The 22,735-nt window shown below is 42.7% G+C and overlaps 3 protein-coding genes across 10 annotated transcripts in view; 1 reads left to right on the forward strand and 2 right to left on the reverse strand.

Moving 5' to 3' along the window:
* The window catches only part of ltbp3 (latent transforming growth factor beta binding protein 3), a 49,897-nt gene extending 43,741 nt beyond the window's left edge, over window positions 1-6,156 (reverse strand). For 2 of the 4 annotated variants that reach the window (XM_061803113.1, XM_061803111.1), the window contains exons 1-2: window positions 5,676-6,155; window positions 1,557-2,312 (exon numbers count right to left, since the gene is read on the reverse strand). In XM_061803113.1, coding sequence (XP_061659097.1) covers window positions 1,557-1,794 — 238 coding nt within the window. In that variant the 5' untranslated portion in view covers window positions 1,795-2,312; window positions 5,676-6,155. Of the gene's footprint in view, window positions 1-1,556; window positions 2,313-5,675 lie in introns of all 4 variants that reach the window. The other 2 variants (XM_061803112.1, XM_061803114.1) reach the window with 2 other exon arrangements.
* Window positions 6,157-6,292: 136 nt separating this feature from the next.
* Window positions 6,293-12,369, reverse strand: si:ch1073-224n8.1 (zinc finger protein 70). 2 transcript variants are annotated; one of them, XM_061803710.1, is made up of 3 exons: window positions 12,233-12,369; window positions 11,269-11,968; window positions 6,293-10,296 (listed from the first exon to the last, which is right to left on the reverse strand). In XM_061803710.1, exons 2-3 carry the CDS (start codon window positions 11,942-11,944, stop codon window positions 9,350-9,352), a joined length of 1,623 nt encoding a protein of 540 aa, XP_061659694.1. In that variant the 5' UTR covers window positions 11,945-11,968; window positions 12,233-12,369; the 3' UTR covers window positions 6,293-9,349. The 2 variants fall into 2 exon arrangements, with proteins under 2 accessions (XP_061659694.1, XP_061659693.1); XM_061803709.1 differs by having other exon boundaries at window positions 6,293-10,299.
* Window positions 12,370-12,439: 70 nt separating this feature from the next.
* LOC133491948 (leucine-rich repeat neuronal protein 4) lies at window positions 12,440-21,759 on the forward strand. Of its 4 annotated transcripts, none has more exons than XM_061803712.1 (4): window positions 12,440-12,574; window positions 13,263-13,333; window positions 15,869-15,910; window positions 19,087-21,759. In XM_061803712.1, the coding sequence occupies exon 4, from the start codon at window positions 19,095-19,097 to the stop codon at window positions 19,803-19,805; it is 711 nt and encodes a 236-aa protein (XP_061659696.1). In that variant the 5' UTR covers window positions 12,440-12,574; window positions 13,263-13,333; window positions 15,869-15,910; window positions 19,087-19,094; the 3' UTR covers window positions 19,806-21,759. The 4 variants fall into 4 exon arrangements, with proteins under 4 accessions (XP_061659696.1, XP_061659697.1, XP_061659699.1 ...); XM_061803713.1 differs by having other exon boundaries at window positions 13,263-13,329; XM_061803715.1 differs by having other exon boundaries at window positions 12,455-12,539.
* The last annotated feature ends 976 nt before the right edge of the window (window positions 21,760-22,735 follow it).

The following is a 22,735-nucleotide window of genomic DNA, read 5'->3' on the forward strand; positions in this document are numbered from 1 at the left end:
CCTTCTATCCATCAATTTTCTTAGCCGCTAATCCTCACGAGTGTTGCGGGGAGTGCTGGAGCCTATCTCAGCTGTCAACGGGCAGGAGGCGGGGTACACACTGAACTGGTTGCCAGCCAATCGCAGGGCACAGAGAGACAGTTAGTCGCACTCACAAACACACCTTGGGGCAATTTAGAGTGTCCAATTAACCTTGCATGTTTTTGGAATGTGGGAGGAAACCAGAGTGCCCGGAGGAAACCCACCCAGGCACGGGGAGAACATACAACTCCACACAGGCGGGTCCGGGATTGAACCCAGGACCTCAGAACTGTGAGGCCAATGTTTTACCAGCTGAACCACCATGCTACTTGAATAACATCACATTTTTGCAAAATAGAATTAATAATATTGCAATATTATTAACTGAAAATGTATGAAAGTCATATTTTAACAAGTGAATTTAAGAAATACTTTTTATTAAATTAAATTATAATATCATGCCCCTTATTCCCCCCCCCCAAAAAAAAAATATTCTTTTGCTCTTGAAAATAATAGAATGTTTATCCTGTAGTATTACACTTTACAATGCCTCATATTTATGGAACATTTATGGAGCATAGTAGGGCATTAAGGTTTATTATGTAATGTAACAAAACTGATCATGCTGGTGCTTGGAGAGGTAAGATCTGGTTTTGGTGGTACTTATGTAATAGGTTTTATACTTTGGGTGCAATATATTCAGTCATTTTTCATATTGCATATCCTCACAAGGATCAGAGGTGTGCTGGAGCCTATGACAGCCAACATCACCGGAGAGGGGAGGTACAGATTGAAATGTCCGTCCATCCATTTTCTGAGCCACTTATCCTCATAAGGGTCGCGGGAGTGCTGCAGCCTATCTCAGCTGTCATCATGCACAGTGCAATGTACACCCTGAACTGGTTACCAGCCAATCGCAGGGCACAGAGGGGCAGACAACACTTGCGCTCACTATCACAGCAAGGGGCAATTTAGAGTGTCCAATTTTTTTGGGATACGGGAGGAAACCAGAGTGCCCGAAGAAAACCCACCTAGGCACGGGGAGAAGATGCAAAGTCCACACAGGCAGAGCCAGGATTTGAACCCTGGTCTTCAGAACTGTGAGGCAGATGTGGTAACAAGTAGACCACCGTGCCACGCATGTGCAATATATGAATTCGCATTTTCCTATTTTGTGTTTGTCTAGCTGATGTGCTCCTTAAAAGATAAATTACTGACCAGTGACTGAGTACTTGAGTAACATTTTTCAACTAATATGTCTTAATTATTTGGAGGAGCTGGGTTTTTTTTTTTTTTTTTTTTTTTTTTTTTTTTTTTTTCATTTTGGGGGGTGGGGTGGTCCACAGTCACATCTCTAGTAACAGCAGTCCTTTACTCCATCTTACTTTAGTGCTACTCTAGCCAGGCTTAAAAAAAATTTCACACCCTGATGTGTTATGAACAGATGCACATCTAAAACCAAACTGAAGTCATCCGAGCGCCACTGAGCGTCGATTCCGGCAGCCTAATTATATCTTGCTCGCAATGTCACTCACCGACCCTGAAGCCCTGGCCGATGAGAGTGTCCGCCCCCTGGCCGTTCTCCGCGATGAGCGTGGTGTTGTTGCCCTGCTCGCAGCGGTCCTGGCACTGACCCTTGAGGCAGATCCGCTTGCAGATGACCGGCGCGATGACCACCTTGAAGCGCTCGCGCGTGGCCGAGCGTTCCGTGCACCGCGCCAGCCTGTGCACGCTGAGCCACAGGAGAAGCACGCGGCAGATCAGCGAGGGCATCGTGGCATCCTCCGGTGCCCCCCCACCCCTCACGCAGCCGGACACATGAAACCACCAGCCGGAGGCTGTCCGCTTTGTTTGCCGATTGACGACGAGAACCTCCTTGTGTTTTGTTTTGGTTCGGTTTGGTTTTTTCGCCTCCTAAAATCACTCCTCGGGTATGCTTCGGTGATCCATCCGCAAAAGTGACGAGTTCGGCATGGTTGGAAGGTCCGCCGAAAAAGTTCTCCCTGCTTGTCCTCCTCTCTGCCTTCTTCGCCTGTTGCTTCCCGAGAGTGCGCGAATGGAGGGAAGGAAAGGGAGGAGAGAAGGAGGAGGAGAAGTGAGCCAGCCCTCCGTGGAGAAGGACTGGCAGCAGGCCAGGCAGGCGGTGCGGGACTGAAGCTGAAAGTGCTTTGGAGTTGGGCTAGTCAGCCACTTCTTCCCCCCGACTTCCCTCCTCCAAAGTCCCGTGCAAGCTATGAACTCACCACAGGCCCCGTTTCAACCCGAGCTCCATTCCGGCTGCGCGTGTCATTCTGGAAATAGAACCAAATATTCATAGGCCAATACTGCATCATGTACGTGTCATATCCAAACGATAGCAACAAGAGTGCTTGCTCAACACTTAAAAAAGGAAGACTGACCAGCACTGATCTGATACATTTTGTCATATACAGTAATATGTTCCGTAAGTAAGCTAACAAATATGTAGACTAGCGTTTATCCACATAAACAACTACATTCATTCATATAACATAATTCCAGATAAGTATTTGTTTAGAGAATAATACATTTCCATACAACTGTATGGAAAATGGAGATCTGGAATACAATGCGTTATCTGCAATGCAGTACCAGTAGACATTTTTTTTTATGTAACCTATTACGAATCAAACTTCGTCTTAAATTAATTCTTAATTTTTCTTCCTTTTACTACGCAAATATTAGACTAATATTAATCATGGGCGTGTTGTCTCGCACATCTGCTTCAGTTGCAGCCTCCCCACACTTGTATGCGTTTTGTTAAGGCACTCCAATTTCCTCCCAAAGTTCCGAAAACATGGACGTTAGGTTAAATTAGGACTAAAATGTCAATAGATGTGATTGCGGGTAAATGGTTGTCTGTCTGAAGCTACGTCCCCTTGTGAAAGCCCACGATGATCCTGCCTCTCGCCCAAAGTCAGTTTGGATAGACTCCAGCTCACCCCTGATCTCAATGAGGAGTACAACCACAGAAAATCCATGGATATTATCAATAAACATAATATCATCAATGTGTGTTTTTCCCTAATATCTTAAGCATCCCTAGTTGTTATTTACAATTCCAACATTGAAACAGTGTGCAGGCATATCTAATGAAACGACAATCCGGTTTTAGCAGCGAGTGCAGGTGGCCTTATTTCATCAATCCTTCGTATTCGTCACGAGCAAACAATAAGTCCTGCAGCATTTCACCATAAATAAAATAGACACATCCAAGTAAGTTAGCTCAGTGACGCAACACTTAGTCTAGAGCACCACCCCCCGCTTTAACTGACTACAAGCATGACTCTCCAGCCTGGGAAAAGTCAAGTGTGTCTGGAATGGACGTCCACTGTGGTCCCAAAGGGAGGAAGGTGGTATTTGGTGTCATGTGGTCAGCAAGGGAAAGTGAGACAATGAGAGCGAGAGAGAGAGAGAGAGAGAGAGAGAGAGAGAGAGAGAGAGAGAGAGAGAAGGAGTTAGTCACTTCCTCTCCCAAAAAAAAATGACTGTTTACTTTCCAGGCGCTGAGGAAATGACTCCATGTAGTTCACAGGCTGCTCCAACATCTTTCTTTGCTGTCATTAACAGCCAAGACACATAGGCCCAAAAAATAAACACAATGTACACAGTATATCAAAGTATCATTTTCATTTCAAATTGATACAGTTTTTAGAAAAACACAACTAATCAGGTACACTCCTTGAGCCGAAAACGTTTTGGTCGCCATCTCGCGATAATTTTGTTCATTCTGTATCGTTAGCCAGGTTGACGTACCATAATTACTGAAGTACCACCAAAAAAAAAAAAAAAAGTACATATTGTTACTGTCTGAGGGAAAAAATGTCACTGTGTTGCCACAAAGTCAGACACACCAATTATTTTCATCCATTCATCATTCATGCAGCTTCTGTACCACTAATCCTCACTAAGGTCGCAGGCGTGCTGGAGCCTATCGCAGCCCAGCCCAAAGAGAGGCTGCCAGCCAATCACAGGGCACAGATAAACAAACAAGCATTCACACCTACGGGCAATTCAGAGTCTTCATTTTACCTAGGATGTATGTTTTGGGGGATGTGGGAAGAAATCGGAGTACCTGGAGAAAACCCACAGAGGCACGGGCAGAACATGTAAACTCCACGTAGGTGATCCCGGATTTGAACCCGGGTTGTCGGAACTGTGAAGCAGACATATGTTCAGTCATCTACCCTTTTTTCAATAAACAAAAAATTACAGAGAATAATTTCCCTTCGAGGAGTTAATATCAGGTAGAATAGTGGATGACAGTTGGGGCATCTGCCTCACAGTTGTGAGGACCGGGGTTCAAATCCCTTCCTCATCCGTGTGGAGTTTGCATGTTTTGCCTGTTCCTGTGTGGGTTTTCTCCACGCACTCCGGTTTCCTCCCACAAGTTTTGGACCAAAGTTTTCTAGAGTGACGAGACCAAGATTCACCGATACCAAAGTGATGGTAATGCCAAAGTATCTGCTTGTGATTCAAAAGACACAACGTAACCCGTGAAGCACAGCAGAAGTAGCGTCATGGCTTGGGTTTGCATGGCTGGTTCTGGAACATGCTCACTAGTCTTTATTGAGGATCTAACTCATGATGGTAGCAGCGGAATGAATTCTGAAGTCCACCAAACCATTTTGTTGTTGTTGTAGCCAAGTACGACGGTCGTTATTCCGTATCAAGGTCCAGAAAGTGAGGTCAAACCATTTAGTCTGGCAATCTACTGAAAAATACATCCAAACTCATCAGGAGAAGCTTCATGGGATAGAGTGGAAGTTCTAAGACTGGCCAAGTCAATCACTGGACCTTAAGCCAATAGAGCGTATATTTTACCTCTTGAAGAGGACACTGAAGGGAGAAACCCACGGAAAAAAAAAACAACTTAAAGAGATTGCAGTTGAGTTTCAAATGAAGAATGCAACAATGTGGTGAAGGCAAATGGGTCGCAGGCTTGATGCCGTCATTCCAAGTAAGGGTGATGCAAAAAAAAAAAAAAAAAATTCAATTTTCACGTTCAATTAATCTCATAATGTCTGTTCCAATAATTTTGCTCACTAAAAAAGCGGGTGGCTTCAAACTAAATTTCCTCCGTCATAATTTGTTTGACACATCTAGATGTAAATACCATGCTACTCTGAACTTTGTCTCATATTCGTCTTTTAATCTAAAACCCAAATGTCTTCAGTACACCACAAAAACACAGTCATTGCCGTTCCAATACTTTTTGAGGGGTTTTATGATCGTATTTAAGGGGTGGTTGAAGCCCCCATAAAATAGGCCTGACCACACTGCTGGTCTCACCTGTGCCTTTAATGAGGAAAAGGACTACGCCTGACCCTGATTAAGGGTCACGGGTGAGTTGCAGCCCATCCGAGCTGACACGTTTTAAATGTAGCTTTTAATCGCGCCAAATGAACACATCGGCAGTTTGCGTGCGCGCGGCCAGATGTCATTACTTAAAGTGTTATTTGGGATCCGTGTGGGGGTGTGTCCAGAGGCAGCCGCCATCTGTCTGGCAGCAGTACAGCACTGATGCAATGAGATCGCGAGAGAAAGCAAGAGTTGCTGTCATTTCATACGAGTATTGGACAGCCACGTCTTTAACTGGCTGACGACTTTGCAAGGGATCACAAAAACAAACTTACGTTTCAAGTGAGACTGGGGAATCGAGCCTCAAATTGAACGCTGGTTGGCAGTTGATGTCCATCCATTTTCAACAGCGTTTATCCTGGTTTGGGTCGATCCCAGCTGATGTCATTCCTCCCTATTGGTGATTTTGAATTCATGGAAAGTGGGCCAGTGCATCACTACATCCAGCAGATGGTAATGTGGAGGAAAGGGGAAAAAAATAGTCGAAAGTCAACAGTGCTCACAAAGAGTTGAGTGACAGCAATCTGCCGCTATGTCACGGTTCACCGATCACAATCCCGCTGTATCGTGGATTCCTTTGGCGTTGTCACATTATTTACTCTATTTTCCACTATTTGTATAATAAATCTAGCCATTGGTTGTGCTGTTTCGCTCTCTCGTCATGATTTGTTAAAAAAGAAAAACTGAAACATCACACAACCCTAAGTATTCAGACCCTTTGCTATGACGCTTCACATTCAAGTCAGGTGCTGTCCATTTCTTCTGATCATTGTTGGGATGGTTTTACATCATTAAAGTCCAGCTGTGTTTGATTGTACTGATTGTACTTGATTAGGAAAGCCTCTCACCTGTCAACATAAGACCTTAGAGCTCCGGTGCATGTCAGAGCAAATGACAATCATGAGGTCAAAGGAACTGCCTGAAGAGCGAGAAGATACAAGGCACAGACCTGCCCAAGTTACCAAAAAATAAATAAATTCTGCGGCACTTAAGACTCAAAAGAGCACCATGGCCCCGATAACCCTTAAATTCAAGATGTTTGGGACGACTAGAACCCTTCCTTGAGCTGGCCATCTGGCCAAACCGAGCAGAAGAACTGCGGTGAAAGAGGTACAGAAGAACCCAAAAATCACTGTGGCTGAGCTCCAGATATAGAGTTGAAAGTTCTAGAAAGTCAACTATCACTCCAGTCCTCCACATGTCAGGGATTTACAGCAGTGGCCCGACGGATGCCTCTCCCCAGTGAGAGACACATGAAAGCCCACATGGAGTTTGCTAAGGAAAAAAAACCACCTGAAAAACTCAAAGATGGTGAGAAATGAGACTCTCGAGTCTGATGAGACCATGCTAGAATTCCTGGCCGTGTGGAGAAAACCAAGCACTGTTCGATACGGTCCCGACAATGAAGCATGCTGGTGTCACCATCATGTGGTGGGGGGTTTCCAGTTGCAGGGACAGGACAACTGGTTGAAAGCGAAGGAAAGATGAATGCAGCTGAGTACAGGGATCTCCTCAACGAAAACCTTCTCCAGAGTGCTCAGGATCTCAGACTGGGCTTAAAGTTCACCATCAAACAAGACAATGACCAGCTAAAATGCCTAAGGGGTGGCTTCAGAACAACTCTGTGACTGTTCTTGAATGGCCCAGCGAGAGCCCTGATCTAAACCCAATTATGATCCTGGAGACCTGAAAATGTTGTTGCATCATTCCCCAAAAGAAATCATAGCTATACTAGCTCTAACGGATACTTCTACTACATATTGAGCAACGGGTCTGAAGACTTATGGCTGTGTGATATTTAAATTTTTGTAGGTTGTATTGTACTTCATTCCTCAGAAGCTTATATCCCCAACTTTTTACGAGTAGTGCAAAAATGAATGGGCATGAATAATGATTCTTAGTTTCAGGAGATCTTCTTTAGTGTGCACCTCTCAGACTCAAATGTCTTTTCTTTGCTGTATGAGACGGTGACCGCTCTGCAGGAAGGTGACAAGGAAATGAAAGATGGCATGCAGAGATCATATATTTGGTAGACACACAAAAAAAAACCATGATGCAACCTAAAAAAAAAAAAAAAAACACTAAGTCAAAATTGTTTTGCCAAAAAGTTTAAATACAAATAAGGCCTTTTCGTACAGGAACATTTCCAGCACATTAAACAGGTAATGGAGGATAGACTTGCAGTTTAAATGCAGAAGCATAGAAACGTCACATTGAAATATGCCTTCTTGTTTTGATCTTAAAGGTACATGCAAAGGCCTCCTTTAATGTCATTTAAGAAAAAACTACAGCATTAACAAAACTACCAAACCATATTGTGGGTATACAACAACAAACATTTCACATTTAGACCATTTCCCATGAAGCTATACAGTACTTAGTTTAAATAGCAGGTGCTTAAAATACAGCATACATGAAAACATGTACCTGTACTGTATTACATTTTTTTTAAATTGAAGGCTGCAGAGATTATTCAGAATACAACTAGGAGGAAAATAAATTAAGATTTACATCATGAGGTAAAGATTAGTAGTTGTAAGTAAAAAAAAAAATAAAAAAAAATAAAAATAAAAAAAAATAAAAAAGGATTTACATCAAAAGCAACCTCTATTTGACAAAAATGGTAAAATTATTTACAAACATTGTAACTCTTGAAAATGTAGCAGAAAAACTTTTGGCTATTCTGTTTACATTATTTTGCCTCTTCGTCATTTGCTCAGAACCGATGCTTTTATTTTGTGCGCCTAATGTGGTGGCTGATGATTTAAATTGAGTGATAGACAATGACTCAAGTACCCTGTTTAGCTATAAGTAATTCTATATTTGAAATCACTTTGTATTTGTGTTCACAATTGTTGGATAAACAATATCCAAGAATGACTTCATGGAGACAATGTTTGCCGATTTGGACCCACTTAACATTTTTAAATCAAGGCACTTTCCTAAATAGCCTCAACAGTTTGGTCAAATTGCTTGGAAGCAGACTAACACATTTACGTACGGCATTGGATGAACTTCATGCAAACTATTAATACCAAAGACTAAAACCAGAAAAGTTTCTCTAAAAAACATTCATGCACAAGCATCTTCTGAAGTGTTCATACTCCTCCCCCCCACACACACAATCTCATTGATGATGTCTTTTTGACTTAGATGGTGAAATCAATAGTTTGTGTTTGCTTTGCTCAGCAACCACTTCAGGGCGTGGAACCCCAACTGTCAACAAAGTCAGTGTGGATTGGACCCAGTTTAGCTGCAAGCATAATGAAGACAGGCGCAATAAAACATTAATGGATGGTTGTTTATTATTTATTGTAATGCCAATCAGTTGCCAGTAATTCCCCTTTCCCTCAAGGTACTATTGTCCAAAATAAAAAATAAAAATAAAAAAACAAAAGCTGGCATTTCAGGATTTGACTGGCTTACATGACTTTACTGTTTAAGAGAGCCACCTGCTGCTTTGGCCTGTTAGTGCATTTTCATAATGACTTTCTTGGTGGCAAAAACCTGTAATGCCAAATTGAACGGTCCCATTTTGCTTGTATCCATTATATCGCTTATCCTCACTTGGGTCACAAGCGTGCTGGAGCCCGTCACAGCCGACTGTGGGTAAGTGGCGCGGTACACCTTGAAGTGGTCCCCAGCCAATTGCAGAGCACTTATAAACAACCATTTAAACTCACAATCAGACCTGCAAATAATTTACAGTCAACTTTACCGTGCATGTATTTGGGAGGGGGGAACCGGACCGCCCGTAGAAAACCCACACAGGCACGGGGAGAACAAGCAAACTCCACCCAAGTGGGGGCTGGGATTTGGGACTGTGAGGCAGATATACTAACTAGTCACCACCATGCCTTGTCCATTTTTTTTGTTCCATTGTATTTACAACCATGTCCCCCTTGGGCCCCCTTTTGGGTCTGTGAGTGCTCCACCATTGTTTAGCTCTCTACACAGAGTCAACAACTGAGTTGTCCTCCTCTTCTGCTCCCCACTCCCCGAACCTCAGCTGCGGGGACGGAGCCGCAGGGTGAAGGTTGTTCATGTCATCGATCGGGTCGGGTTCAGCTTCGTCCGTGGCACCGATCGCCATGTGGCCACCGTCCTCCGGGTGTGTCCGTATGTGCTTGCGAAGTGCGGCGGGCTCCTTGAAGCTGCGGTTGCAAAAGGGGCAGCAGCACGGCCTCTCGCCCGTGTGAATGAGCTGGTGATGCTTGAGGTGCTGCAGGCGGCTCAGACGCTTCCCGCAGATGGCGCACACGTACGGCTTCTCTCCGGTGTGCGTGCGCCGGTGTTTGCGCAGGCCGTCTAAGTGGCGGAAGCAGTTGCCGCACTCTGAGCATGAGTACGGCTTTTCCCCAGTGTGTATTCGCAGGTGTGTCTTGAGGGCGCCCGACTCGCGGAAACAGCGGCCGCACACGCTGCATGGGTACGGCTTCTCTCCCGTGTGAATGCGGATGTGCTTCTTCAGGCTGGAAATCAGACGGAAGGTCTTTCCACACTCTAAACAGTGATGAGGACGATCTTCGGAAGGCTCAACGGGCGCCTCGGCACCCGAAGGTCCAGCTGAGTCTCCCGCTCTACCTGGTGAAACACTGTGACCTCTTCCGGGTCCAGAAGTCCGCACCGGCGGCTTTTGCCCATCAAGAAGTCGCTGCTGCAGGGCACTGGTGCATTCTCGAGCAGCCCTCTGGTGGAGCAGAGTGTGGGTGAAGGTACGCTGGGAACTTCCTCCTTCTCCAACCTGAACATAACCGAGATCACCCATGGTCTGGGTTGACTGTTCTCCATCGCCAACTGTGTCCTTCCTGTTGTTTTGACTGGAGTTTGAAGTTTGTCCCTGCTCCACTTTGATCTCAAAGCTGGCAGCTTCACCCGGTCCCTGAGATGGCCTCTCTTCTGAAGCAGAAATAGCATGAAACATACATGAGCTGGAAAACAACGAGAAAGATGTACTTTCCACTGAAACCTAATGAGAGACGCAGCAATTGAGTATTTTTATAATATTCTATGAACAAGATAAACACAAATTTTATATTATTAAACAAGAATGTGTTTGTGGCAGGTATTTTTTTTTTTGCCCACTTGAGATCACCATCCTCCTGTTCCACCGTAGTAATTGTGACTTTGAATGTGTATGGCTTTAAAAGATCCAAGCCTGGTGAGTGACATGGGTGTCAAATACGTGTGGCGTTAGCAGGCAGTTAATTGGCTAGCCTGTCGGCCAGTCTGCATGGTGAGTGATGCGGCGTGAGTTGTAAGAATATGCTTATTACATGTTTGTTTTCTTAAAACCCTAAGTACACCGGTGTTGGCTATCATGTAAATTGCGTTATCTTTATTTTCCTTCTTCAGTGTTAAATGATCCCAAACTTTGGACATTTTTTGTCTCTTACATACTCCTCCTGGCTAGCCACCTTAAGGTCAATTCATTTTGAAAACAGATAGGTGCAAGCCACTGCAGTAACTTCACATGGAAAAATTAGGACTGGCTTTGAAATATTTTAGTAAATAAATTACTTGAGTTATTATCCATTGCTTGACACTGACTTACTTGTAAGTTGTTTAAATTTGAAAATATCAAATCCAAAAACTAAATATTGGAAAAAAACAAAAATAAAAAAAAGACGATTCCCACCACAGACATGTAAATTAAATGTATTGCTGTCACTCGTAACTCTACACAAACAAATCAAAAACAGAGCAAATATTGTGGTTGTGGGGTAACACATTCCACTGCTTAACGTTATCACTTGTGGCATCATCCATGATGAGGTTTTTTTTTTTTTCTCCCTACTTTTGAGCCACATCTTTCATAGGGGGAAAAAAATGACGTGGAGTTTTCACTGTAGCATGCAGTGTTTTTACCTGGTCTGTTGGCATCCGTACACATGTGAGACGCGTCTGTTTCAAAGGAGTCCAAAGTATGGTTGGTCACAGAACCATCTGGTTGAATAGACAGCTGGCATATCTTGTAGTCATCTCTTGGCTCAAATCCTTGAAGCGAGTCATCCGCAGAACCACCGAGACCCAAGTCGATGGCAGCCCCGTTCACGTTTCGAGTGTTCTGATGGCCCCGGTTGATGCCAGCCGCCATGGAGGACAGTGAATTCGGAGTAAAAACCGACTGCCCGATGTTGTGGGGGCCAGTGTATGAGATTTGAAGCTGGTCTATGAGCTTCTGAGCACTGCACAGACAATCGTGCATCGTCTTCAACTCCCTCTCTGACACCTCCAGGCGCACTTTGAGCCTCTCATTCTCTTGTTCCTTGTGCAGCAACTCTTGGTGAGTTTCATTGAGCACAAGCACCACTTCGCATAGGAGAGTATCAACTGCAGCCGACATGGCAGTTTGAATGGTCGGTGCGAGACGCGACTTCAGCGATGTTACACTCACACTGCCATATACAACCTTGTCTGGTTTGCGGTCGTAGCAGGATTCTACCCCTGGCCTGTCAGGAATGTTGATACTCGTCTTCCGGTTGCCACTATTTGGCGAAGGAGAATCCACGCTGCTCATGTAACCTGCCCGCCGGGAAGCCATGGCTTTACTTGAGTAAACCGTATCCTATTAATGAAGCAAACGTCGTGTTAATAAACCAAACGGACAACTGGCTGCTTTCCACGAGAGCGAGTATGAAAGATTCAGGTGTCAACGCTTAGTTTGACGTCACTGACCAAAACAACACCGACTACTCTCAAATTAAACAGGGCCCAATTATGCGCGATAGCATTAGCCGGCTAACTTTACCAACCATGTCAGTACGTCTTGCCGAAAACACGCTTGTGGCACAGTTGCTAAGTAGTAAGAAAGTTCAACTGTGTTACTTACTAAGATGTGATCATTGCACCCTTTGTCGACTCTTCCATTTGCAACAACCTCTAACTGCACGATTGCATTTGGGCCGTCGCATAAAGATGACGCAATTACGGCCAGTGCACTCTAATTGGACTAGAGGGTCACCTGTCTGTAAACTGCGCAACAAGTCCAACCATCCATTTTCTGAGCCGCTTATCCTCACATTTTTTGAGGATGTGGGAAGAACCCGGAGTTCCTGGAGAAAACCCACGCAGGCACGGGGAGAACAACCAAACGCCACACAGACTGGGACGGCATTTGAACCCCGGTCCTCAGAATTGTGAGACCAACGCTCTACAGCTGCGCAACCATGCGGTGCGGCCTCCATTATTTCAATATTCAAAATTTATTTCAAAACTGTACATGAAATTAATTTTACAATAGTTAAATTAATGAATTGGTTAAATATTGAAATACATAAATGCTGAAATAAGTACTGTAATTCATGAATTAATTCATTTGATTGGAAATGAATGAATATCCATCCATCCATTTTCTTAGCCGCTTATCCTCACAAGGGTCGCGGGAGTGCTGGGGCCTATCCCGGCTGTCATCGGGCAGGAGGCGGGTACACCCTCAACTGGTTGCCGGCCAATCGCAAGGCACATAGAGACAAACAGCCGCACTCACAATCACACGTAGCGGTAATTTAGAGTGTCCAATTAATGTTGCATGTTTTTGGGGTATGGGAGGAAACGGGACTGCCCGGAATAAACCCACGCAGGCACGCGGAGAACATGCAAACTCCACACAGGCGGGTCCCGGATTGAACCTGGGACCTCAGAATGTTGATGCGTGCGGGATTTCGGTTTGATAAATTGATAAGCAATCGACACATGAAAACTAATAAATGTGATCATCAGCCTACTTTCTATTTGAAACAACAGTACAGTATGAACACGACAATTGAAAGCGCGCTCTCTGGAGAAGTCTTGTTCCAACTTAAATACTACAGAGGGCGCTGTAGACCACTCAGAAGATGCTCTGCGCTGATCTTTTTCAGGTTCTCATTGGAGCTGAAGCCTCTCCCAGCTGATTTTGGGCCAAGACTCAGAGAACACCGCCGAGTAGTTGGTAGTCAATCACAGGACACATACATACATACAAGCCTTTACACCAATAAGATTTAGTCTTCAAGGACCGTAACTTGTATGTTTGTGGAGAGTGGGAAGAAATCATCCCTGAAACATGAAAACAACCTCACCCAAAGGCCGGAATCAGGATTTAAGACCAGGACCTTTTGACTGTGAGGCAGACATGTAAGAGAGTTAAAAGTATATATGTTTAGTTTATAATCACACAAAATGTGTAAATAGTTGCCTGATATATTAACCCTGAGTGGAAGGTTGCAATGAAGTACTGCCCCCCACACGTACTTCGAGGGGACACACCCTCCCGTAATAAGTACCGCAATTCAAGCTACTTAATTTAACAACATTTAAACTTTGCACTTTTGTTCTTTCATATATACACATACAGTATATTATATATGTGTGGTGTGTGTGCGTGACAGTCATCATAATGAATCTGTTTTAACAGCCAAGGCAGGCCCATCCCAAATCCCACCCATCTACAGTGGGGAAAAACTGACAGTTTATTGCAGGATTTGAGCTGCAAGGCCCAGCTAACAGTTACCATCTGCTTGGATTTTTGTCCCAACACAAATTCTACTTCTTCACTGTTTTTCTACATTAAATCAGAAAAGCTTGGAGAATGCATACATTTTCTCTATCACACAAAGTACAAAGATGCATTACACTGAAAATATTTGGGTTTGAGATCAAAAGATTAATATGAAAGAAGAGATCAACAGTTCAGCTTTCATTTCCAGGGTCTGATGTCTGGGTATCACACAACTTTGGAAATAATGGAACCACATTTTTTTTTTATTTTTGTTGTTGGAAAAAGTATTGGAGCATGGCACTGAAAGCTGTGTTAAATGAATGTCTAGACCAAGTTTTGCTTGTGAGGATTACATTTGTACTAGTTAGCGGTGAAACCAACGTTAAAAAAAATTAAACTGCTGTATGTGAGTTGAAAAACAATTGCGAAACTCAAAAAGACCCATTGCACAAACAATTGCCATTAATAATGTCGCCAAGAAGACGAATAAAAAAATCTTGGTGTACCAAGTAACAGATGTCGAGAGGGTCTGCCAAAGGAAAATGCCAGCAGATGACAAAAACAGTATAAGAGCTGTAAAGTAACCTCCAGAGGGCAGGAGTGGTCACAAATGTGACAAAGTACAGAGTCCCAAACAACTCAAGGCAAAATTTACCAAACCGTTGGAACAGCTAAAGTTTGCTGAAACTCATCTGTGAGACCCCATGAAATTCATCTGGGAAAGGATCAATCATTTTGATGCAAACAGCAAAATGAAGTCCGAAATGTGAAGAAACATCCACCCATCTATCTTCTGTACCGTTTATCCTCACGAGGGGCGCGGGCATGCGAGAGCCGATCGCAACTCTCTTTGAGCAAGAGGTGGGGTACACCCTGAACTGGTTGCCAGACAATCACAGACCACACAGAAAGAAACAACCATTTACTGGAAATTTAGAGTCTTCAATTAACCTACCATGCATGTTTTGGGGTTGTGGGGGAAAGCCAGAGTACCCAAAGAAAACCCACACAGGCACGGTGAGAACATGCAAACTCCAGATTGGGTCCCGAGTATTGTGAGGCAGATGTGCTAACCAGCCACCTCTTCAGAAAGAGTTTGTCTCCAAATAGAAAAAAAACAACAACAAAATGCAGCCAAAGTGGGATTGAGAGATTCTTCATCATGCACCCACAGCACACGAGCAAAAACAGCAACCAAAGAGACTGCAAACAAACTAACAAGATAAACAAAGCAACAATAGAACAACAGCTAAACAAGAAGAAAAAGTATCCACTTAAAATGGATCAATTACTCAAAACAATTATTTTCAAGTCATGTAAAGTACCTCTAATTCCAAACAGAGATCACAAGGGAAGTGGAAAGACTGACCAAATCAATCCCCCAGACTTCAACCCTACAGAACGTGTGTTTTCCCTACTAATGGAGGCTGAAGAGAGAAACCCACCAAAACATACAACTTAAAGCCTAGAAAAAGCATTACAATAGAAGAATGCTCAAGTTTGGACTTGATGTCATTATTGCAAAGGATTTCCCAGTAAATGTAAAGTTTGATGTGAATGTTATTCATGTTTATCGGGTTCCACTTCTTTTGCTCAAAATAGGGGATTCTATGACAAATAATGCAATATTTTAGTTGGTGTCGTCTGCAGATATAAATACCTCCTATTCTTCTTGTCACATTCAACCCAAATGTTTTCAGTGAAGAGCAGAAATAAATAATAAAGGAAAAACTAAGATCAGGTCCTTACTAGAAAATTCCGTGGTACTAGACAGATGTACTTTATTGGTCCCATGAGGGTAAAGTCAGGACAATCAAATAAATAATTTTTGAGCTTAGATGTTACAAACAAAGCAGGAATAGTTCCTGAGTTTCGTCAATACCAAGTCATTTTTGTCCCTGAATTTCTCACTAGCGCTCGTTTTACTCCCTTTTTAGACATTCAGTCTGCTGAATTAAAGAGGCAAAAATGTGCTGTGTGTTACAGATGGCATCATACAAGTCTGATCTGGTTTATTTCCTGTATTTGGTAAGCAGATGTCGCTCACTCGCATTCAGTTTCTGTTTGGACGTTGTTGTGATGTTCCATGCAAAGTCATGCATTTTATTTAGATGAGAAGTCCAACCAGGCGTGAGCGGCAGTCTAGCGTCACTTCGTAATCATCCATGCATAAAGCACCGTCATTCTTTAATTTCCTACCTCCCTTTAAGGCAATGAGACCTCATTAACAAGTGAGACATCACCTCAAAATAGATTTGTATAAATTAGTCCTCGATGATCCAAAGGAATGTAACTAAAACGTCGATGCTGGACACGACAGAAATGAGTATTTCGAGTGTATATAAAGAATCGACATACCTTTGTTCAAATGCCAGGTTTTTGTGACAAAATCAATGACGCAGAGATAAATCATTTCAAAAAGCATCGCATCATTAATGTTATCGATAATCATTAAAACTGAACTGACAAAAAAAGTACTGTATGTTCGAGGGTTGAAGTAACGTACGTTGCTGTGTTCAGTACGAATCAATCACCTTCAACCTCATGTTAAATGAGAGCCAGCATACACCTGTCACCATTTAAAGTGCCTCTGATTAACCCCAAAGAAAGCTCACATGTTCTAGTAGGCTTTTACTGCCTTTCTCGCAGAAACCTGAAGGTTTTGTGCTAACACTAACAACCATTTGAGACTGTTGATAATTCCCTCTACCTCGACTAAGGTGCCAGTTCCAAAGGAAGAAAAAAATACAGTGATGAGCAGTGTTGCGCTTGCGCCAAACATTCTTTTTGGAATTATGGCTAAAAAGTTGGTCATTTGTTTTCTGGGATCGGAGGACGTTTTTGCACTTTTGGAGATTCCAAGTATGGTTTTGCAGAGTTTTGAACCCAAGCTTGAACTTTATGCCCAGAATTCCAAAAGGTCACATTAATGGTGAGAAAATCTTTAGAAATCATTTGCTTTGGTCAAATTTGTAATATTACACACACAAAAAAACTGGCACTTGATCGGGGGTGTTCAGACTTTTTATATCCACTACAAGTTATTAGTAAACTCTTCTAAGAGCATGGAGACTCTGTTTACTCAGAGAGGGAGGGAGGTGGAGCTGGTGCTGGAAGGGTCAAAAAGTGTGCGGGGCGGGGGTGGGGAGTGGGGGTGGTGGTGGGTGGTTGCAGTTGTTAGGGAGAGGAGAAAAATATATAAGAGAAGCACGCAAATGTGGGAGAAACTGGATGACAGAAGAGGAGCGTGAGGAGCTTCCGAAAGCATTTAAACCTCTGCAAACCACAAGTAAGTTACCCCCCATTCCCAACTAACATTTGACCCATTTTCTACTCTTTGTAGAAAAGCACACGTGGGCAGAAAATGTGATTGTTTTCTGTGTGTTCTAATACAAGTTGTTCCAAGAGATATTTTGAGATATTTGTGTGGATTCATTGTGAAAATTCCACACGGGTAGCTTTCCCGTAAGTGGATCCGGCTGACTGGGCTGCACTGTGTCTCGCATGGGTGTGTGGAGGCATTCACTGAACCCCTCTTGTGCAATCCGCTCTGGAATGTTGAATTAGTCTGAGCCGCCTCTGACGTCTCAACGTCTGAGGATTCAACCTAGCAGGTACACCTACACTGTTTTCAATCACGCCACCAAATATTCATGTTTTTGCACACCTACATACACACACACACAAAAAATCATTCAAATACAATAGCTACTACTGCACAAATTAATAACGTCTAAAACAAGATCTAATAATAAAGTGCATTTTAGCTTGCCAAACACTCTTTGCTTGTTAGCAGGATAACAACCGTAATATTGTAAATTGTAATCATTGTATTAAACAAAAATATATACTGTGTGTTTAATGTACTTCTTTTTAAAGGCATTTAATTTCAACGTGGACAGAGAACTCGTGGTTATACAGTGTTTAGGTTCTGGGTTTAAATAGCAGCATTGGCCCTCCTTTTTTTAAATTTCATGTTCTTCTTGTGTTTACGTAGCTAATTTCTGCTCTCCTTCCAAAAACATCCATACTAAGTTCATTGAAGACTTAATTGTTCATACATATGAATTTTTGCACGCCAGCTTGAATGTCTATCAGCACACAAAGTCAACTTGGATAGGGTCCAGGTCACCCATGACCCTATTGAAGATGAACACCATAGAAATTGGATAGATTGCTATAACATGATTATTAGAAGTGGTTAGAAAGTCTGCCTCATCGGAAGTCACAGGTTCAAATCTTGGTTCGGTCCTTTTCATGCGTGTCGTTTGCTTATTGCCTGGCTCACTCACGCTTTCTTCCAAAAGTGTGCTTCTTCGGATAAACGTGCTTTTCTAAATTGTCGATAGGTGTGAATGTGAGTGTAGACTGATATTTGTCTGTATTTGTATTTTCCCCACATTCTTCTTTTCCCTGATGTACAGTAATTTGACAACAAGGCGGGTGGAGTTTTCGTGCAATGTGGCTCCAAAGATGTGGCAAAAAGTTAGCACCTGTTGTACTTAATGTAGAAGTACAGATTCTAGTGTGAAAGGAAAAACCTGATAAAAGTAGATGTACTGATTCGGGCCAAGCACATAAGTACAAAAGTAAAAATGAATTGGTTCAGTCAGTTATATACAGTAAAATACTGTACTCATTTTGATAATTTGGCACAATGGGAGGGAAAACCAATCTGCACAGAAAATTAACTTTGTGTTCATACTGGGAAGAAAATGTATAAGGGCTAGCACTGGGTTGGCTTTTACACTGTCAAAACAATGTACTCCTATAGCTTTGCCGGTGTGAATTGAGTATCACAAGTGCTAAATTACACAATGGAAACAACTGGAACAAAAAAAAAAAAAAAAAAAAAAATCACATTCATACACATATTTCAACAAAGTATGACAATATACAGATATTGGTTTGAAAATACAGGGCGTAAAAGTAAAAAGTAGTTGAAAAGAAAATCTACATAAGTACTATACAGAACCGGTTGTACTAAAGTGTTTGCTACTTCCCACCATCACTACTCAATCTCTCCCAGGAGGTCTTGTCAACTACCGGTTTAATCAAAATAACAGCAAGCTGTCATATGAAAAACATACTGTCAATTAGCAAAAGAGCACCGTTCGTGGGATAAAACCAGGTCCTGATGGGGTCCAATAAGTAATGATAAGTACTTATTGATACTGACAGTATGTTCTTTGTCGCATCTCTAGGCGGTGTGATGGCTCCCAGCAGAAATGTTCCCTTGATGGCCATTTGCCTGCTTCTCATCAGCGGTTCCATTTGCCAGCCTACCACATATCAGACAGGAACCCTCAGATCCCGCAGCATCCCGTCCGAGGCCCTCGAGCTCCCGTCGGATGACTATTACGACGAGACAGAGGACAACCCTACCACCTTTCCACCCGAGACTGTATCTGTCAACAGAGGAACCTTGAAGAGGTGTGACTACAACCCCTGTGAGGAAGACCAGCCCCCCTGTGCTGAACTCAGAGCCACAAATCACTGCTTGTGTCCGGGGTTCACGTCTCACCTTGAGGCACCGCAGGCTCCTTTCCTGAAAACGGTGGCCTGGAACGGCTCCGACGTGATCCTCCGCTGGTGTGCTCCTTACTCCTTTGTCAAAGCCTACAAGGTCACGGTTGGCGGGACAGAGAGGCAGCGGTTCGGGATGGACCGGCGTAGCGGAGGCTTGGGCCCAATCGAGAATGTGTCCGAGGTTTGCGTGGTGTCGCTGAATGACGCCGGAGACAGCGAGGCTTCGTGTATGATGTATCAGCCCAGGGATCACAGTCTGTCACTCAAAGCAGGTCTGATAGGAGGCGCTCTGGGTCTCCTGCTGCTCCTCTTGCTGCCGGTCCTGCTGTGGAGGCGTCGGCAGCGGGGGAAGCAGCAGACCGCCATCACCATGACAGACACTATTGACACCTAAATGACAGCACACACTTTCCCATGAGACACTTCAGCTTTGGAAGCGCATCGAGGTTTTGTCTTTGAAAAATGTTAAACGTCATCTCACATAACCACAGAATCCAATAAATTCCCCCTACAAAATACTTTAAAATAAACAAAATGAAACATGGAATTCAAACGATTACTATTTTGGAAAGTTGGTAAGCCTGATCAGATTGTTGTCACAAATATTTTTTGTTAAATTCCCAAAAATAACCCATCCATCCATTTTCTTTCGTGCTTGTTGTCATGAGCATTAGATAAAATGGAGCCGATTTTAGCTGAAATTACACCCGAGATTGGTGACCAGTCAATCATCACAGGGCACATACTGTCCAGTATAAAGAACATTCATGCACATTCAGACAATTTAGCCTTCAATTAATTTAACATGTGCATTTTTGGAATGCGGGGAGAAGCCAAAGTATCTGCAGGAAACCCAGCCCAGAACAGGGAGATCATGTAAAATCCACATAGGAATTCCGAACCCAGAATTGAACCCCAAACTGCAGGCCTGTGAAGCAGCATGCTAACCAATAGCTCAAAGTGTGCACGAAAAAATAGAAATATGCAATGTACAATAATGTATACCATGCTGTAATACAATTATATATTTTTTAATACATTCATAAACATACTGTATTACATATATTGTATTACAGGATAAACAGTAGAAACTGGGTGGATGGCAAATACAAAAAACTTTTTTTTAACAAGAATATCAATGCCGCAAGAATAACTGACAAAATATTGAGTACACCGATGTATTTTTGTTTTTCTAATATTGTGCAAATTATTTTATCTACTGTGGTACAGAGGTGTCAAACTCGACAGCGACTACAGTGAAACTGTACCTCATGACATTATACAATAAATTGAGGGATAACTAGTTTTGAAATCAGAAGGATAAATAGTTTTTTCCACCACAGTTATTATAAAAAGGTGATTGGTAGCCAAAAAATGTCATATCCCAACATTTTTGTTCGCTACAAATGAATTTTGAATTTCTGTTCAAATTGGAACAAAAAATCATGGAAGGTGATGCACATGCTTTCCTTTTGTAGTCCACATTAAATGAGGTTTCGGGCCACACCTGGGTGCCGGGCCTCGAGTTTGAAACCCATGCTGTAGTGGGACAAGGTTTGAGTGGTCCGAATGATGTGACATTTCAACGACAACATGTTTATTATTGGGGTTCTGTGTAGTTAGCAGTCATGTTGAACTGTACTGGGTTATACTGAGAAGCATTTCTAAGATTTGAGCATCTCTTAAAGCAAAATAAGATGTGTATTTATAAAGATATATTTAATACAATTCTCATTAGCTTTGCTAAGTGTTCCTAATCAGGTGTCTGGTGAGAGAGTGAAAGCATTCCAAATGTGTGGGAGTTGAGCTATAGGTGCTTAATTCCTCTGTCAACTTTGAGAGGAAGATAAATCCCTGATGACAAATTTTTATGATAAACATGACGGGAGAATTTATTATTATTATTTTTTAAACAATTTAGACAAAAACCAGTGCTGGATTTCCAGACACCACAGGCACCGCAAATACTGTTTGGGAACGATTACAGAAAAACATGGAACTCATCTGTACGGCAATGTTTTTACTTGAGGTAAAATTCATGCAAAAAGTAAAAAAATAATATTTAATACAACGACCCATAACAGACATGCTTGAAGCATGTGATGATTTAAGTGAGAACGCACAAATTATTGCACGTGACATGGTTTTTATGATTTATTATTTATGATCTCTGTGAGAGGTGTTTTGGTTACACGGCACACAGGGTTACAAGATGTGAATGATACTGAATGTTATTTTGTTTTTTGTTTGACAAAACGCACAACAGGCAAGTCTAAATCCAGACTACTGTACTGTACACGTTCCTTAATGGCTCTGATTATTAAACTTCACAAAACATTGCTCCCCAACTGTGCGTTTGTGCCCTTACTTAACATCTTTTGAAAGGGTGTGTTGCTCCATTTGTCATGTTGTCAGAAGTTCAAGTGTTGGCCGTTGTTTTTACAGCTGTGGTCAAACTTTTTTCTTTTTTTTTTTTTTTACTGGGTATAGATTTCGTGAGGCTTGTTACATTCCAGCTGAGACTTTTTCATCATTAGGCTGGTATGAAGCCATGATAAGAAAGAATGTCCGCTATTTCAACAGCTCAGCTCTAACTCCTTTTAGCAAGGTGGCCCGTGGAATCCATCCATCCATTTTCTTTTGGAGTTTATCCTCACGAGGAGTGCTGGATTCTATCCCAGCTGTCAAAGGGCAGGAGGCGAGGTACACCCTGATCTGGTTGCCAGCCAATTGCAGGGCCCATCGAGACAAACAGCCACACTCACAATCACACCTAGGGTCAATTTAGAGTGTCCAATTAATGTTGCACGTTTTTGGGATGTGGGAGGAAACCGGAGTACCCGGAGGAGACCCATGCAGGCACAGGGAGAACACAAACTCCACACAGCCAGGTCTGGGATTGAACCAGGGACCTCAGAACTGTGAGGCCAACACTTTACCAGACGATTCACCGTGCCGCCCAGCTCGTGGAATATTTATTTTTTTTATTTTGTTTTTCCAATGGCAATCTAAAATTTTCTGTACCGTCTACAAAGTGAGTGGGAGCGATGTTCAGAGCCACCATAGATTCACCAGATCGTGCTATTAAAATATTGATCCGTATATCCATTCTGTTTGTCCACACGAGGATCAATCTTTCAACTATCATTCATGCTCACATTCATACCTATGGTCAATGTTAAACTTCCCACTTCCTATGTACAGTATATAACTTTCAAACTTGTCTGTTTTGGTCTGTCAAGTGGAGTTTTTTTTTTTCTCGTAAGTGTGGAGAGCTGCCACAGTTCTCGTGTTCCGCATTATATAAGCAAGTCAAAACCAGTC

This window comes from Syngnathoides biaculeatus, chromosome 18, assembly GCF_019802595.1.
Source record: "Syngnathoides biaculeatus isolate LvHL_M chromosome 18, ASM1980259v1, whole genome shotgun sequence".
Taxonomy (NCBI): domain Eukaryota; kingdom Metazoa; phylum Chordata; class Actinopteri; order Syngnathiformes; family Syngnathidae; genus Syngnathoides; species Syngnathoides biaculeatus.

What these genes read in the sequence shown, in the direction of transcription:
- LOC133491948 (XM_061803711.1), top strand. Translation starts at nt 17,114, where the DNA reads ATGACAGAAGAGGAGCGTGAGGAGCTTCCGAAAGCATTTAAACCTCTG. An exon ending in TAAACCTCTGCAAACCACAA is followed by an intron (nt 17,172 to 19,086) that starts GTAAGTTACCCC and finishes TCGCATCTCTAG; the next exon opens with GCGGTGTGATGGCTCCCAGC.
- si:ch1073-224n8.1 (XM_061803709.1), bottom strand. Translation starts at nt 11,944, where the DNA reads ATGGCTTCCCGGCGGGCAGGTTACATGAGCAGCGTGGATTCTCCTTCG. An exon ending in TACGGATGCCAACAGACCAG is followed by an intron (nt 10,300 to 11,268) that starts GTAAAAACACTG and finishes TTTCTGCTTCAG; the next exon opens with AAGAGAGGCCATCTCAGGGA.